Source organism: Pteronotus mesoamericanus, unplaced genomic scaffold (genome assembly GCF_021234165.1).
Source record: "Pteronotus mesoamericanus isolate MK-2021 breed Mesoamerican mustached bat unplaced genomic scaffold, CSHL_Meso_final scaffold_1186, whole genome shotgun sequence".
NCBI lineage: Eukaryota > Metazoa > Chordata > Mammalia > Chiroptera > Mormoopidae > Pteronotus > Pteronotus mesoamericanus.
In genome coordinates this window covers 13,943,928-13,956,218 of record NW_026555302.1, presented here as the reverse complement: position 1 = coordinate 13,956,218, position 12,291 = coordinate 13,943,928, and the positions used below count along the sequence as shown (strand labels likewise).

Genomic DNA, 12,291 nt, shown 5'->3' with positions numbered 1-12,291 from the left:
CCACCGCTGCCGCGTCCGCCCTCCGAGCCGCCGAGGCAGCCGCCTCTGCTCCCTCGTCCACCCCATTCTGCCCACCTGCCGCGATCTCGGCGCTTTCCTAACCCGCAGCCACCGCTTCTAGCCACGTGGCCTCAGTGAGCTGCTTAAACGTCCCAGGGCCTGGGTTCCCTCATTGCTAAATGAGGGTAACATTCGTACCTAAGGGCACGTTGTTAAGAATGTCCCGTGAGTTCCGTGCGTGAAAAGCGCTTAAAAGCGGGCGCGGGGCGTAAGGCACGTTAGGGGAAAGTTGGCTGTCGCTGCTCCCTCCTTTGCGGTTGTTTCTCCCGGTCGGCTTCCCAGCCGGGAGGAGGCGTACCCTTCTCTCGCCGGCTCCGCCCGCCGGCTCTCCCAGCCCCACCCGCCAGCGGGCGTCGGCGGGGGGCGCAGCGTGGCGTTGGGCCCGGGGCGCTCGCCGGGTGGCGCACTATGGGGGCCTGCGCGGCGGAGAGTACGCGGCGCACGGCGGGGACAGGGACACACATCGGGCGCGCTAAGGGTGGTCTCAGCGGAGGGTGGGGGGCGCTACCCGCAGGGAGAGACAGCTGGCGGCGAGGAGACGCCGGGCGGCGGGGCTTCGGCGGCATCCGGCGCGTCCAAGGGGCCCTGGCTGCACCCTCCTAGCCCGGGGTGCCGGCAGGTGGAAAGACAGGGCGGTCCCGGGCCGGGGAAGGCGGCTTTCCAGACGGTGTGCGGGCCGCGCGGGCAAAGACGCGGAGTCCCGGAGCGGGTGCAGCAACCCACCTGCTCGGCGAAATGCGCGTCCCCGCGACTCCTCCCCCGCGCCCGGGACCTGGGGAGGGAGCGGTCCGGGCGGCGAGGAGGGTCGCGGCCCAGTCAGGCTGAAACTACGGTGGAGAAGCAAGGCAAGAGGCGGGGCGAGGCTGAAGGAAGTCGCCAGGAGCGCTTCTGCCGAGAGCGGCTCGTTGGTCTAGGGGTATGATTCTCGCTTCGGGTGCGAGAGGTCCCGGGTTCAAATCCCGGACGAGCCCAGGCTCTTTACCCTTTTTTTTACACACCCTCCCTCTAACCCTTAAATTAGAAAAGCATTTTCCTCCGCACTTGAGCTCCAGTGCTCATCGCCTTAATTTTGCGAAGCAAAGCGTCGAATGAGATCGATCCGTACAATGTATGGTTACCGTGAGCCCGGGAGCAAGGCATGACAATTGCTGGTACCCTTTAAAACACACATGCTTGGAAAAGGGTCGCCTCGTGCGGAATCCCGGGTACCCCCAACACCTCCTAACCGGAGCAGGGGGCGCCTGGATTAGCAGGTCCCGGGTGATAGGGTGCCGAGCTCCTGCGGCCGACGCCCAGCCCCGCGGGCGGGGACGTGTGCGGCGTCGGCGTGTGCGAAGCGCTCCCACCTGCAGGCGCCCCGGAGCGGAACTCCGCGGCCGCAGCGCACGCGCCGCACTCTGCAACGGGCCTGGGTGCGGGCCGCGTCTGCAGAGGGTCACAGGGCTTGCAAACTGCGTTTTCACGTGACATCTTCTCTTGACATTTAAATATGCTGCGCCCTCTCAGTTCAGGAAGTCTCGCTTTTGCGTTTTGCAACAACACGTCTTTATGGCGTTTCTTGATGTATTTTAAAATTTACTTAGAAACTTTTAATTTTAAGGGAAGGAAAAGTGGGCTCGTCCGGGATTTGAACCCGGGACCTCTCGCACCCTAAGCGAGAATCATACCCCTAGACCAACGAGCCGATGTGCTTCAGCCCGGCCGCCATGACAGAGGAAGGTGAAGTCACTTATTCCCGCGCCCCCAAGCGGTTACTTTTGTAAATATATTCATCCCCTTGACCCGTCCTTAACGTTTTATAGTTACTTCTCTTTTTCCTTACTTTTCTCTTTTGCTCTTTGCAAATCAATGACACAAAAGAGAACAATGGTGCCACTACCGTTGTGACATTTACCTCTTATTTTGAAGGCCATAATTCTATTTATATTCAAAGCTAATAAAACCTCAGTCCGCGGCAATGTCCCCGTGGCGGCCAGATTCCAGGCTCTCTGTATGGCTGACTGGTTGCTGGGCTACCCAATATCAGCGACAATGTCGGTTTCCTGCCTCTGTTACCAGGTGTTCAAAGCGCCACCTTTCCAGCCGTGTGAACTCTCGTCCTTGTGTTTTTTACTCAAACTGTTCTATTCAGCTGGAAAATCTCTTTCCTTTTGCATAAATCGCAAACTCTTACCTTCCCAGAAGAAAGACCTGCTAACATATTAAAAGCCAACTGCATATATCTCATCATAATTTGCTGGAGGTCAAAATACCAACACTGAATTCTACCGTACAACTGGCAGCCAATTTTATAATTGGTTATAATTGGTGCCTAATTGTCCCAATATCTTTAAGGCATGGCTCATACACTATATTTTACATTTTTAAATAGTACTGAGGCTTATGCTAGCAGTGCTGACACTCAATGAATAATTGCTGAATGACTGCAATTTGTTCCAAATCCCTTAACTATATAAATTTTGGTACTTGGACAGTCAGTAATGGTTAATTGTCACTTTGACAAATACATAACCAGATGGGAAATAACAAATAGGGTGACTCTCCTAAATAGAACTATACATTGATTTTTATTTCATATACTGTTCACTCATCAGTTTATTCATTTGTTCCATCAGTCCATTTATTCAACACACACCTAGAAGCCCCAGGTGCCAGACGCTGAACTGTCGGACCCGTTCCTCCCAGGTGGCCCCAGCGAATCACAGCTGTGGACTCCAACACTCCCACCCACTCCTGCTTTATGTTAGGGCTCAAGGCTGAGAGGGTAAGAATAGCTTTAAAATATTTCCTAGATGTAGGCGCCAGGAGAGTTTATTCATCAGACCTAACTGCAACACAAAAATATGCCCCGAAAACTGTTGGCATGTCCCCAGAGCAAGGAAACGACACAATAAAACTGTTAAGTAAAATGATGTAACCACCTCAGATTTATGAAAACCTCAGTCTCTGTAGTTGTTAAGGGCGCTCTACGCTCTTCTTTCCCATTTGAATTTACTAGAGTTATCATTTTCAAGTTTATTTTTTTCTTTCTCCTACTGCTGTCTAGTGATTGAAAAAGAGTTTGTCTTTTACTCTGCAGGCTCTGCGAGGGCCTCTCATTTGCCCCTCACAACAAGGAAGCAGAAAGACTAATAGGAACAACACTCGGGACACCAGCCGCCTGGCTCGCACGGAGAAGCACCTCTGCGGGCTGCGACCCTCTGCAGGCACGTCCTCCCGGGCGAGGCGCGGCGGTGCAGACGGGAGCGGGGCTCAGGGAGACAGAGGGTCCTCAGGAACATTCACCCCGGTCCCTGCGACCAAAGAAGCCCATAGCAGGGAACGCCTCCCAAGGACCCCGCGGTTCTTCTCATCCCAAGTGGGTGCCTCCGTGCCCAGGGACGTCAGAGACGGAAGAACTTTCAGGTTTTTCATACATTTCTAGTAAAAATGTACCCCTTCTCCTTCCTATAGGAATGTCAATGAAGCTGATTTAACTCCAGGCAAACCTCTCCCTGTGGCCTGGGCATCACCCGAGACTCCATCTGATGTTCGTCCATTGACAGTCAAATTCCCGGTGTTCCAGGAGCCTCTGCTCACCTCCCGCCACCCAAGGCAGGCCACCTGTCCCCTGGCAACAGACCCCCAAGCACAGGAGGGGGGATGCCAGGGGCTACACGGGGTGGAGATGGTTCCACCACCATCACAAGGCTCTGCTGACGATGCTGGTGCCTGCCACACTCTTCGCACGGTCTCCCACTAACTCCAGCTCTAGAAAGTTCTGCTCCTGCATACCTGTCAACACCAGGTGACCCTGAGTGTCCCGGATCTTATCTCTAAGATAAGTGGCCCTTATCTTATCTCTAAGGAGGCGTAAAGCCCGGAGGTGTTCTCCAGGTAATGCTCCTTCTCCGTAGGGGTTTCCTGTGCAGGTTGGGAACGGGACCCAGGGAGGCGAGGGCCGGGCACAGACAGCTACTGCCCAACAGCCTCTGCGCCCACTTTCCTGGTGAGCGATTCTGTGGGGAAATTTCTCCCCCACGGACCCCTTCCTTTCTGGGCCCGGGTCCTTTAAAGAGGACCTTCCTGACCTGATTGGAAGTCTTCGTTGATTCGACTGTACTGCCCGGGCTGCCAGGACTGGAAAGAGGAGTTCCCAGGAGGTATCTGAAAAGGAGGGGGTTTGTTGAATGAGAGCCTCAGGCTAACAAGAATGATGGGAATTCAAGGGGTTTTGGGGTTTTTTTTTCCCTTTTATTGTCCAGACAGAGGATCAGAAATTCCAGTGCAACGACAATGGGGAAAACCGCCTTGCACAGTGTTTTCTTCTGCGTAAACTCTCCAGGCTAATTGGAGGAACATTCATTTATTCATTCAACAAATATTTACTGCCCACTGATGGTCCGATGTTGTTTATTGTGTAAACGCCTCGCTCAAGGTGCCTGTTGGCCCTTCTGCCGCGTCCCCGGGCTCTAGACCGACGGCCTGGCTGCCGTCTGCTGGCTGTCCGGGTGGCCGTGGCGCCCTAAGCCAGTCCGGGGCCCAGCTCACTCCTCAGCCTTCCTCGCGGCCCAGGTCCACCCGGGATTTCCGTTTTGGACAACTGGGAACATCTTTCTCCACTCTGGCCGCCAAGTGGCGGTCACAGTGTCGTGGATGCTTTTCTCTTGGCGAAGCTTACCGCCCAAAGCATACCCATTCTGCCATTCTTTTCCTGAAACGTTTCTCCAACAATGTCTTTCTCCCCACCCTCCACTGCCCTGTCTTCCTGCTCCCTTCTCGTGCCCTCCCCTGTCATCGCTCCCCACCGCCTGCAGAATGAAGGCCACCCAAGGCTCCTCGGACCACTGCCTACTTTCCTAGCCTCTGTCCCCTTGTCCTCGATTCCCCTGAAACCCAAGCCACCCCGTGGCTTGCCCCTGGCACCGCCTCCCCGTGTCGGAGTTCGCGTCTCCTGCTTCTATCCGGGGAACCCGTGTGCCTCCTCTGAAGCGCACCTCAAATGTCATCTCCTTTGTGTCTTTCCGGGGCCCTCTGGGGCCAGTGGTTCTCGCAAGGGGGCGGTACGTGTGTCCAGGTGCCTCCCAGGCAGCAGAGAAGCTTGTCACAGCGCCGGTGTCTTTGAGAACCCGGGTCCCTGCCGGCCCGGCGTTTCTGCTGTATTCACCCCTGCCTTGCACGCCTCCTACCCGGGTAGCACAGCCCTCGCTGGTCTGCACCGGCGGGCCACGTGCTTCTGGAGCTTCGCCTGGTCGCCTCGGGGCGTCCCACACCTCCAGCACTTAGCAGTTGCGCCCTCAAGGCGCTCGTAGTCTTCCCAGCACAGGACAGGTCTTCCCAGCCCAGGACAGGCCGGAAACGGTCAGAAGCTTTCTGCTCAGAGAAACAGGACGAGACGGCTCGGCCGGGCTTTTCAGTTCTGTCTCACTAACGCCAAAACCAACCAGAACAGACCCCGCCTAAACGCCGGCGACGGCAGGGGCCACAGCTCGCAGGCCACTCACCCGGCGGGGAGGGCCCGAAGACTGTTTCTTCTGCCTCTTGACGTCCCGGCCGCCCTAGTGACGTATAGCTGCCGCGAGGCGCTGGTGTGGCGTCGTAGCCAGCGGCGTGACGTCGTTGCCACGGAGATGTCGTAAAGCAACGTCTCACCCCGTGTCAGCAGGGACGCTGGTGCCCCCAAGCCTACTGGCTGCCAGTCCAGGGCAAGCGCTGCACGTACAGTCACGTACAGGACGGGACGCTTGAGGATAAACGACCACGGTCCCGGTGTTCGCGTTTACGACACTGTACTTTCATCCTTACCTGGGAGTGCGCCTTTTCTGCCTGGGAAGGAGGGTTGCCGTAAGGCGGGGTGCCGGGAACCCGGCAGCGGCAGGTGTCCCCACCCCCGGCGTTCAGCAGCGAACGACTGTGTTATGCGTTCGCTGTCCCGCGAGGCTAGGGGGCTAAGGCAGCAAAAGCCCCAGGAAGGGCGTTCATCACGTTAACTTGAGACAAAACACTGAAGCGAGAGTGTGCACTTGGCTTCTCTGACCACGCTGCTCCCCTGCTCAGCCTAACGGCCTAACGCTCGTTCCCTTGCTCACTCCATCGGCCTCCCACCTGGAATCCCCCCTCGTCTTTCTCCTCCCGTCCCTCTGGCTTTCCCGATTGTAAGCTATTCTCATAGGGACCCTTCCAAACGCTTCCCAGTACTTATTGGGCAACCAGTAAGTAGCGGACACCGTCCTGGGCCCGGGAGACCAAGCTGAGCAGGGTCTGCCTAGGCCCTTCAGAGGCAGGGTGGGGAACTTCCCCATCCCACTTGGTACTGAGAAATGGAGGAGCGTTTTGCTTGCAGAAGCAAATCAAACAAAAAGCACCGTCCTTTTTGTTGCGGGCAGTAGGAAAGAGTTCCCAGTTCCCACCCCTTCTTAAGCCAAAAGGGGTTTCCTAAGAGGAAACTCAGACAAGATGGAGACTTCTTAAACTAGCAGATTCCTCAAATCACAAGCCATAAATTACCCGGTCCACGCAAAGGACAGGCCTTGGGCGCAAGACAGGCGGGAAATGTGTCCTCTCTGGACCACTGACGCAGAAGTCTCTCCCCACCCCACCCCGGATTATTTTTGTAAATAAACCACCGTTTCTTTAGATGAGGCTCACAGAAACAGAGAAGAGCTGACGCAGAGGGGGACACCCTGGCAAAGACCCGCTACAAGGAGACACAATGGAGGGATCTGTGGGGTGGGACCCTGGGAGAGGCAGAGGGGACGCTGGCAGGCGCTCGGGCGGCCGGGCAGAGAAGCGGACCGCCACGCAGGCAGAGGGCCGGGCGGCGGCGGTAGAGCAAGGGTCCCGGCCTCCAGCGCTAGGATGGTAGCTGGGGTGGGACCTCGGAGGCGGGACCTCGCGTGATGAGAGGGGTAATGGACAGTCGGCATCCTCCAATCGCGTGCTTTGGGGGCCACGGGACCGGCCAATGAGCGGGCCGCGAGCGGGGCCTCGGCGCCGAGGTGCCACTGGGTGAGGCGGTGGCGACGAGGTGGCGCCGTGGTCCGGAGCCGAGCGAACCGCAGCGGGGCCGGGGCCCGGTGCGAGGCGGTGGGGCTGCAGCGGAGGATGATGGCTGCGCCCGCCCGGGCCGGAGCTGTGATTGCGGCCCCAGACCGCAGGCGCTGTCTGTGGTCGGTGCTGGCGGCGGCGCTCGGGTTCTGTAAGTGAGACCGGGCGGGGCTCCGGGGCGGCGGGGACTCCGGGCTGCACTCGCCCCCCACGGGGATCGGGGCCCTGCGCTCTGGCGCCGAGGCGGGGACCGGGCGCGGCCTGTGCGCACGGGGTCGGGCACCCAGCGGGCGGGAGCGCGGCCCTAGGCAACTCCGGAGGCGCGGCGCCTCTCCCTCCTTCCCGGATCCCCGCGTGTGGGGGAGGCGGGGAGCGCTACCTGCTCGGTCCCGGGGGGCGTGGGGGAACGGCCCTGGTCTGCGCTCCCACAGAGCCCCCTGCGCTCCCCGCGCGGAGACCCGCGGCGCCCAGGCCCGCCCGGGATCCGGGTTCTGCGTTCTGCACCTTTGGGAGGTGGCAGGCTTTTCTCATCGATGGGGCCTTTGTTGGTTGTTTCCATGTTTTCAGCCACTGTTTTGTTTTGCCTCGTAAATTCCATTTCCAGTGCTCTCCAGTTCCTTCTTTAAGCCTCCGCGAAGGAAGAGCCCTGCAGTCTCCCGTCTCCTCTTTGGAGTCTGCAGAGCACCGGGACGAAACTCCCATTATTCTGGGTTAGGGCGTAGAGACCTGGGAATGCCGCGGAAATGGCCTGGCGGAAAGGAAACTGGTCAAATCCGTGATATTCCCAGGCACAGATGCTCTAGTTTGACAAGACATAGGACATTAAAAGACACGTTTTAAAAAAAGTCATTTTTTTCCTTTTCAAATCGCAAGGGTCAAACTAAGGTGAACCTCAGGCTCGATTCAGCGAATTGGGCGAGTTGCTTTAGGGACCCGTGAAGTGGCGAGGCCCCAGGGCTGTGTCTATGCTGTTCCAGTGGCAGAGAACTTGTTGCTGCCTCAGCATGTGGCTGAGTAATGACTCCAAAGAGGGCCAACTCCTAAAACGCACATAAACTTTATTTCTTGATGTTTTCCAAAAACGTCGGTTGCATCACAGTATCTGAGTAGGAGTTTACTCATTAATCTCTTTCACGGAAGTCCTTAGTGTAATATTTGGAACCAGGAAAAACATAATTAAACCAATGATTCCAGGGGCTATAACATATAAATATAAAAGCACCCCTCCCTCCCGGAGGTTGACAGATAAAGATACAATTCATTTTGTATAAATGTCTCTTCTGAGAAAGTAGGTCAAAGGCGTGGGGGGGGGGAGAGGGTTAGTGGTGGTGTTGGGAATATTTGTGTTTTAAGAGAACAAGTAGGAAATGGCCTTAGTCTAAGGTTTGTCAGAAAACTTGTGTGCTTCAGACAGTTATTATGCATGAGAGGTCGGCCATTGCTGCAGAGGACAAGGCAGTCGCGTTGACCTTAATGAAACTCAGGGTGTTAACGGTGGCAGAGGGGAACAACTGAACTTCAGTGGACACTAATACGAAGAGGGGACAGACCTTGCTCTTCAGACGAGCGCTGGTCTGTGAAAGCCAGCAGCTGAGGTTACTAGTTAATTTTAGAAAAACACTACATGTTTCTTCTTGCCAGGTCCCCTTTTCCTGATGGTGGATATAACAGGAAACGGTGACTGTATGTAACAGTTCATGTTTTACAGAAAACCTTCGGGAGTGTGACACAGGTACAGCGATTCTTCCAACATTCATTAAGCGCCTTTGAATCCGCCCTCAGATAATTCGCAGCACCGTGGGAGAAGCCATATACAAATTCGTTTGATAATGGTGTGCTGTTAGGCAGTAGGGAGGGCCATAAACTCAGAGGAAAGTTCAGGCCACCCAAGGAGGGGATGCGGAAGCTGAGTTGGCCTTGGGGAAGGAAACCATGCATCGCGTCGTGAAGGAGCCTGCTGGCACATCAGTGTGGTGGGGGGGGGCTGCGGCCTGGAAGGCCCCCTGGGAGCTGAGAGGGGGAGCCGTCCAGAGGCACCGACTCACGAAGGGCCTCGTCCGCCACTCGAGAGCCCGGAGTTTGTCCTAGAGGCGGTGGGGAGGCGCGGAAAGGGTTCCTGTGTGTGTTAGACAGGAAGTCTGGGGTCCGGTGGGGTGAGGCGCCCCGGAGGGCAGGGCGATTGTCACAGTCCAGGGGAGAATACAGACCTGAATCAGCGCAGCAGGATATGAGGAGAGGACACCCTCCGGAGCCAGTCAGAAAGCAGATGTGACTGGGCTTGGAAGTCGATCGGGTGGGGGCTTGAGAGAGGGAGCCTGAGGCCTGGGGCGCGGGGGCTGGGCACGTTTTTCAAAATGGAGCTTTCCAGAGAGGAAGGACGCGGGATGAGGGGACGGGAGCGTTGGCGCGGCAGACGAAGAGGTTTCCTTTGGATGTGTGGCGTTTGCGGTGCCGCAGGGACATCCCAACAAGCACGGGCCGAAGACCGTGGGGTCGGAGGTTCTGCAGCGGAGAATGTTCCGGTTGGGAATTTTCTGTGGCTCGCAGTTAAAGCTACAGATTGCTCGGGCGACGTCACCAAGGAACAGGGTGGTGAAGGAAGTAGCAGGGGCCGAGGACAGAGCTGTGGGGTGCAAGGCGCCTGGCAGGAGGCCCGCGGGCTAAAAGAGCAACAAGGGAAGTGGGGCGGAGAAGGGGTTTGGGGGAGAGGAAGTGGCCACTGGTGTCAGATGGAGGGTGGATGCAATAAGGATTCGCTGCATTCGGCGGGCGGCGGGAACGTCTTCGCTGACCCTTAGGTAGGAACGGGCTCAGAATGGGAGCAAATCTCAGCGACAGGCAGCGCCCACAGCAGCCGGGGGCCGGATCCCCCGGCGGTCCCTGCTGCCTCCCCAGCCCTCATGGTCCACAGCCGCACCCTCCACGCTCCGCGTCCGTTCGGCCCCCCCGGGTCCCAGGCCCATCTTTCCCATTAGTGGTCCCCTCCTAGCGTTGTAGTCAAAATCGCTGCCACTTGTGTTTCACCACGGTGCTAGCGTCCCAGCTGCCGTCCCCATTCCCCGGCTCTTGCCACAACTCTTCACACAACTGCAAGAATGAGTTTTATTAAAAATGCACATCGGTCACGCGGCTTTCTTGCTCGGAACCCTCCGTGGCTTTCCGCGGCCCGGGGCTGCCGCCTGCCCCTGCGCCTGCCGCAGGCCGAGCGTCCCTCTGCCTCACTCTGCCTCCAGCGGCCGCCCCGCGCCCCTCCCCGCGCTTTGACTCACGCCGGCCGCGGGCCCTGGGCCCTCGCGGCGCCCTCCCCACCCCACGGCCGCCCAGCGCTGCGCCCTCTTCCTCCTCGGGGCGCCCCCTTTCAGAGGGGCCTTCTCCACCGCCTGGTCCGCGAGTCCCCACTCTGTACTTCCCGATTGTAGTGTCTTCCTCGGTGTTTCTTTTTCCCGCCACTAGAATCCGGGACAGCGTTCGTCCTGTGCGCAGCGGTGTCGCCAGCGCTTGGCCCGGGGGCAGGTGATGAGCGTCTGGGAGCCCGCACTGAGGCACAGGCGCGTCTTGGCCAGCGTGTCGGTCTGCAGTGTGTAGTTAGGTTTAGCTGGCACGCTGTCCGCACCCAAGGAATGCTTGTTGGGAGGGCCGTCTTCCCCAAGTGTCATTTCACACATGGTGTGATTATTTTCACACTTAAAAAAAAAAAATCCTCACCCAAAGACAGGCTTATTGATTTTTAGAGAGAAGGGAAAGGAAGGAGAGAAGCATCAATCTGTTCTCGTGCCCTGACCAGGGACCAAACCTGCAACCTAGGCCGGAAATCAAACCTTTTGGTTTACAGACGAGTCTCTGAACACCTGAGGCACATGAGCCAGGGCGATTATTCACATTCGTTGTCATTTCTTATTTCTTCTGAGGTGTATGGAAGGAATAATGATTCTTTGCCTACTTTAAACACCATAGCTTTGGAACTACTAGTCATTACCTATTTGAACTATTTCATCTCATTTGTCGTAACGCCTTAGTGTTTTATCAGTAGGACTTTCCTTGTCGTTGCTGGTTGACAAAACTTAAACTTTAACGCCGCCGCTGCCGTAGAAGGGCCACAAATCTCACCATCGGTCCCTCAGCTTTGTACTTAGTTACCAGCTGGGATAATATTATAAACAAAAACCTAGATTAAAAAAAAAATTCCACCACTTGTTTGTACCCACTCTCCAGGAGGGTCCCTGGGCTCAGATACTGCCAAGGTAAGAACAGGTGTTAAAATGAGAGGAACATGTGAAAAGTACATAAAATGCTGTCTGTGTTTTCACAAAGTCTTCAGTCACCATTCAACCAAATCGACACCTCGTGGGTGCCAGGCGCCGCTGTAAGCCGAGGGCGCAGCCAGAAGCCTGGGCGCTGGTGGGAGGCAGCAGGCAGCGCGCACACACCCTCAGAGCACCCAGGGACGGACCAGCTCCTGCCAGCCACCACTTTGAAGCAAATATGCTTCACCTCTTGTGAAAATTTGCGTCATTTAAAAAAAAAAATATTTACTTGCATAACGAGTAGCTATTTTTTTTAATTTACAAAAGCTACATTGTGGAAATTTCATGAATGATCTTTTCTACCAAGTTTTTAAAATATGATTTAATTGGGAAAAACTTGATACGCAGTTTTTGACAAAGACCGGGTGGGGCAACAGTAGGTTTACTGTTGGGTCAGTGAGCTCATTTTTGTATTATTTACTCTTATTTTGCACACGAACAACCGAAAAAACCAGCTTTTGCCCCGCTTGCATTTCTGCCTCCCCACCCAGGAGGGCTGTCTGCCTGCTAAATGCCACAAGTGCCTCTATGTCCCCACAGGAGGCCGATTTCCTTCAGTCAGTCACCCTTCTCCTGGGTGGGTAGCATCTTACAGCTGGAGCCCGGGGGTGCGTGGGAAGTGTATCTCCGGAGAATCTGAAACTCCGCGTAAGTCCAGGTATGCGACGTGCGCCTGAGCCTCAGCGCGGTTTTACTCTTGCTTCTAAGACTACCGGTGTCATTTAAGAGAGAATAAATGGTTTGCTTTGGCACAGAATTCATTATAGATCAGTTTGGTCTTTAACCCCCATCAAAGGGAATTTAATTATAAGAACTAGAAGCATCTCTTTGAGGTCTCAAGTATCAGACGGCTCTGGGTCTTGGTCCGTAAGGCTGGTGTGAGAGGCATATCCTGAGTGAC

At 56.2% G+C, this 12,291-nt stretch overlaps 1 protein-coding gene and 2 non-coding genes across 3 annotated transcripts in view; 2 read left to right on the top strand and 1 right to left on the bottom strand.

Annotated features, from left to right (window-relative positions):
• Window positions 1-959: 959 nt before the first annotated feature.
• TRNAP-CGG (transfer RNA proline (anticodon CGG)) lies at window positions 960-1,031 on the top strand. The gene has a single exon. It is a non-coding gene; the product is annotated as a tRNA-Pro (tRNA).
• Window positions 1,032-1,672: 641 nt separating this feature from the next.
• Window positions 1,673-1,744, bottom strand: TRNAP-AGG (transfer RNA proline (anticodon AGG)). Its single transcript has one exon. It is a non-coding gene; the product is annotated as a tRNA-Pro (tRNA).
• Window positions 1,745-7,039: 5,295 nt separating this feature from the next.
• The window catches only part of MPZL1 (myelin protein zero like 1), a 34,611-nt gene continuing 29,359 nt past the window's right edge, over window positions 7,040-12,291 (top strand). The window contains exon 1 of the mRNA XM_054587816.1: window positions 7,040-7,237. Within this exon, the coding sequence (XP_054443791.1) occupies window positions 7,144-7,237 (94 nt within the window). The 5' untranslated portion in view covers window positions 7,040-7,143. The remainder of the gene's footprint in view (window positions 7,238-12,291) is intronic.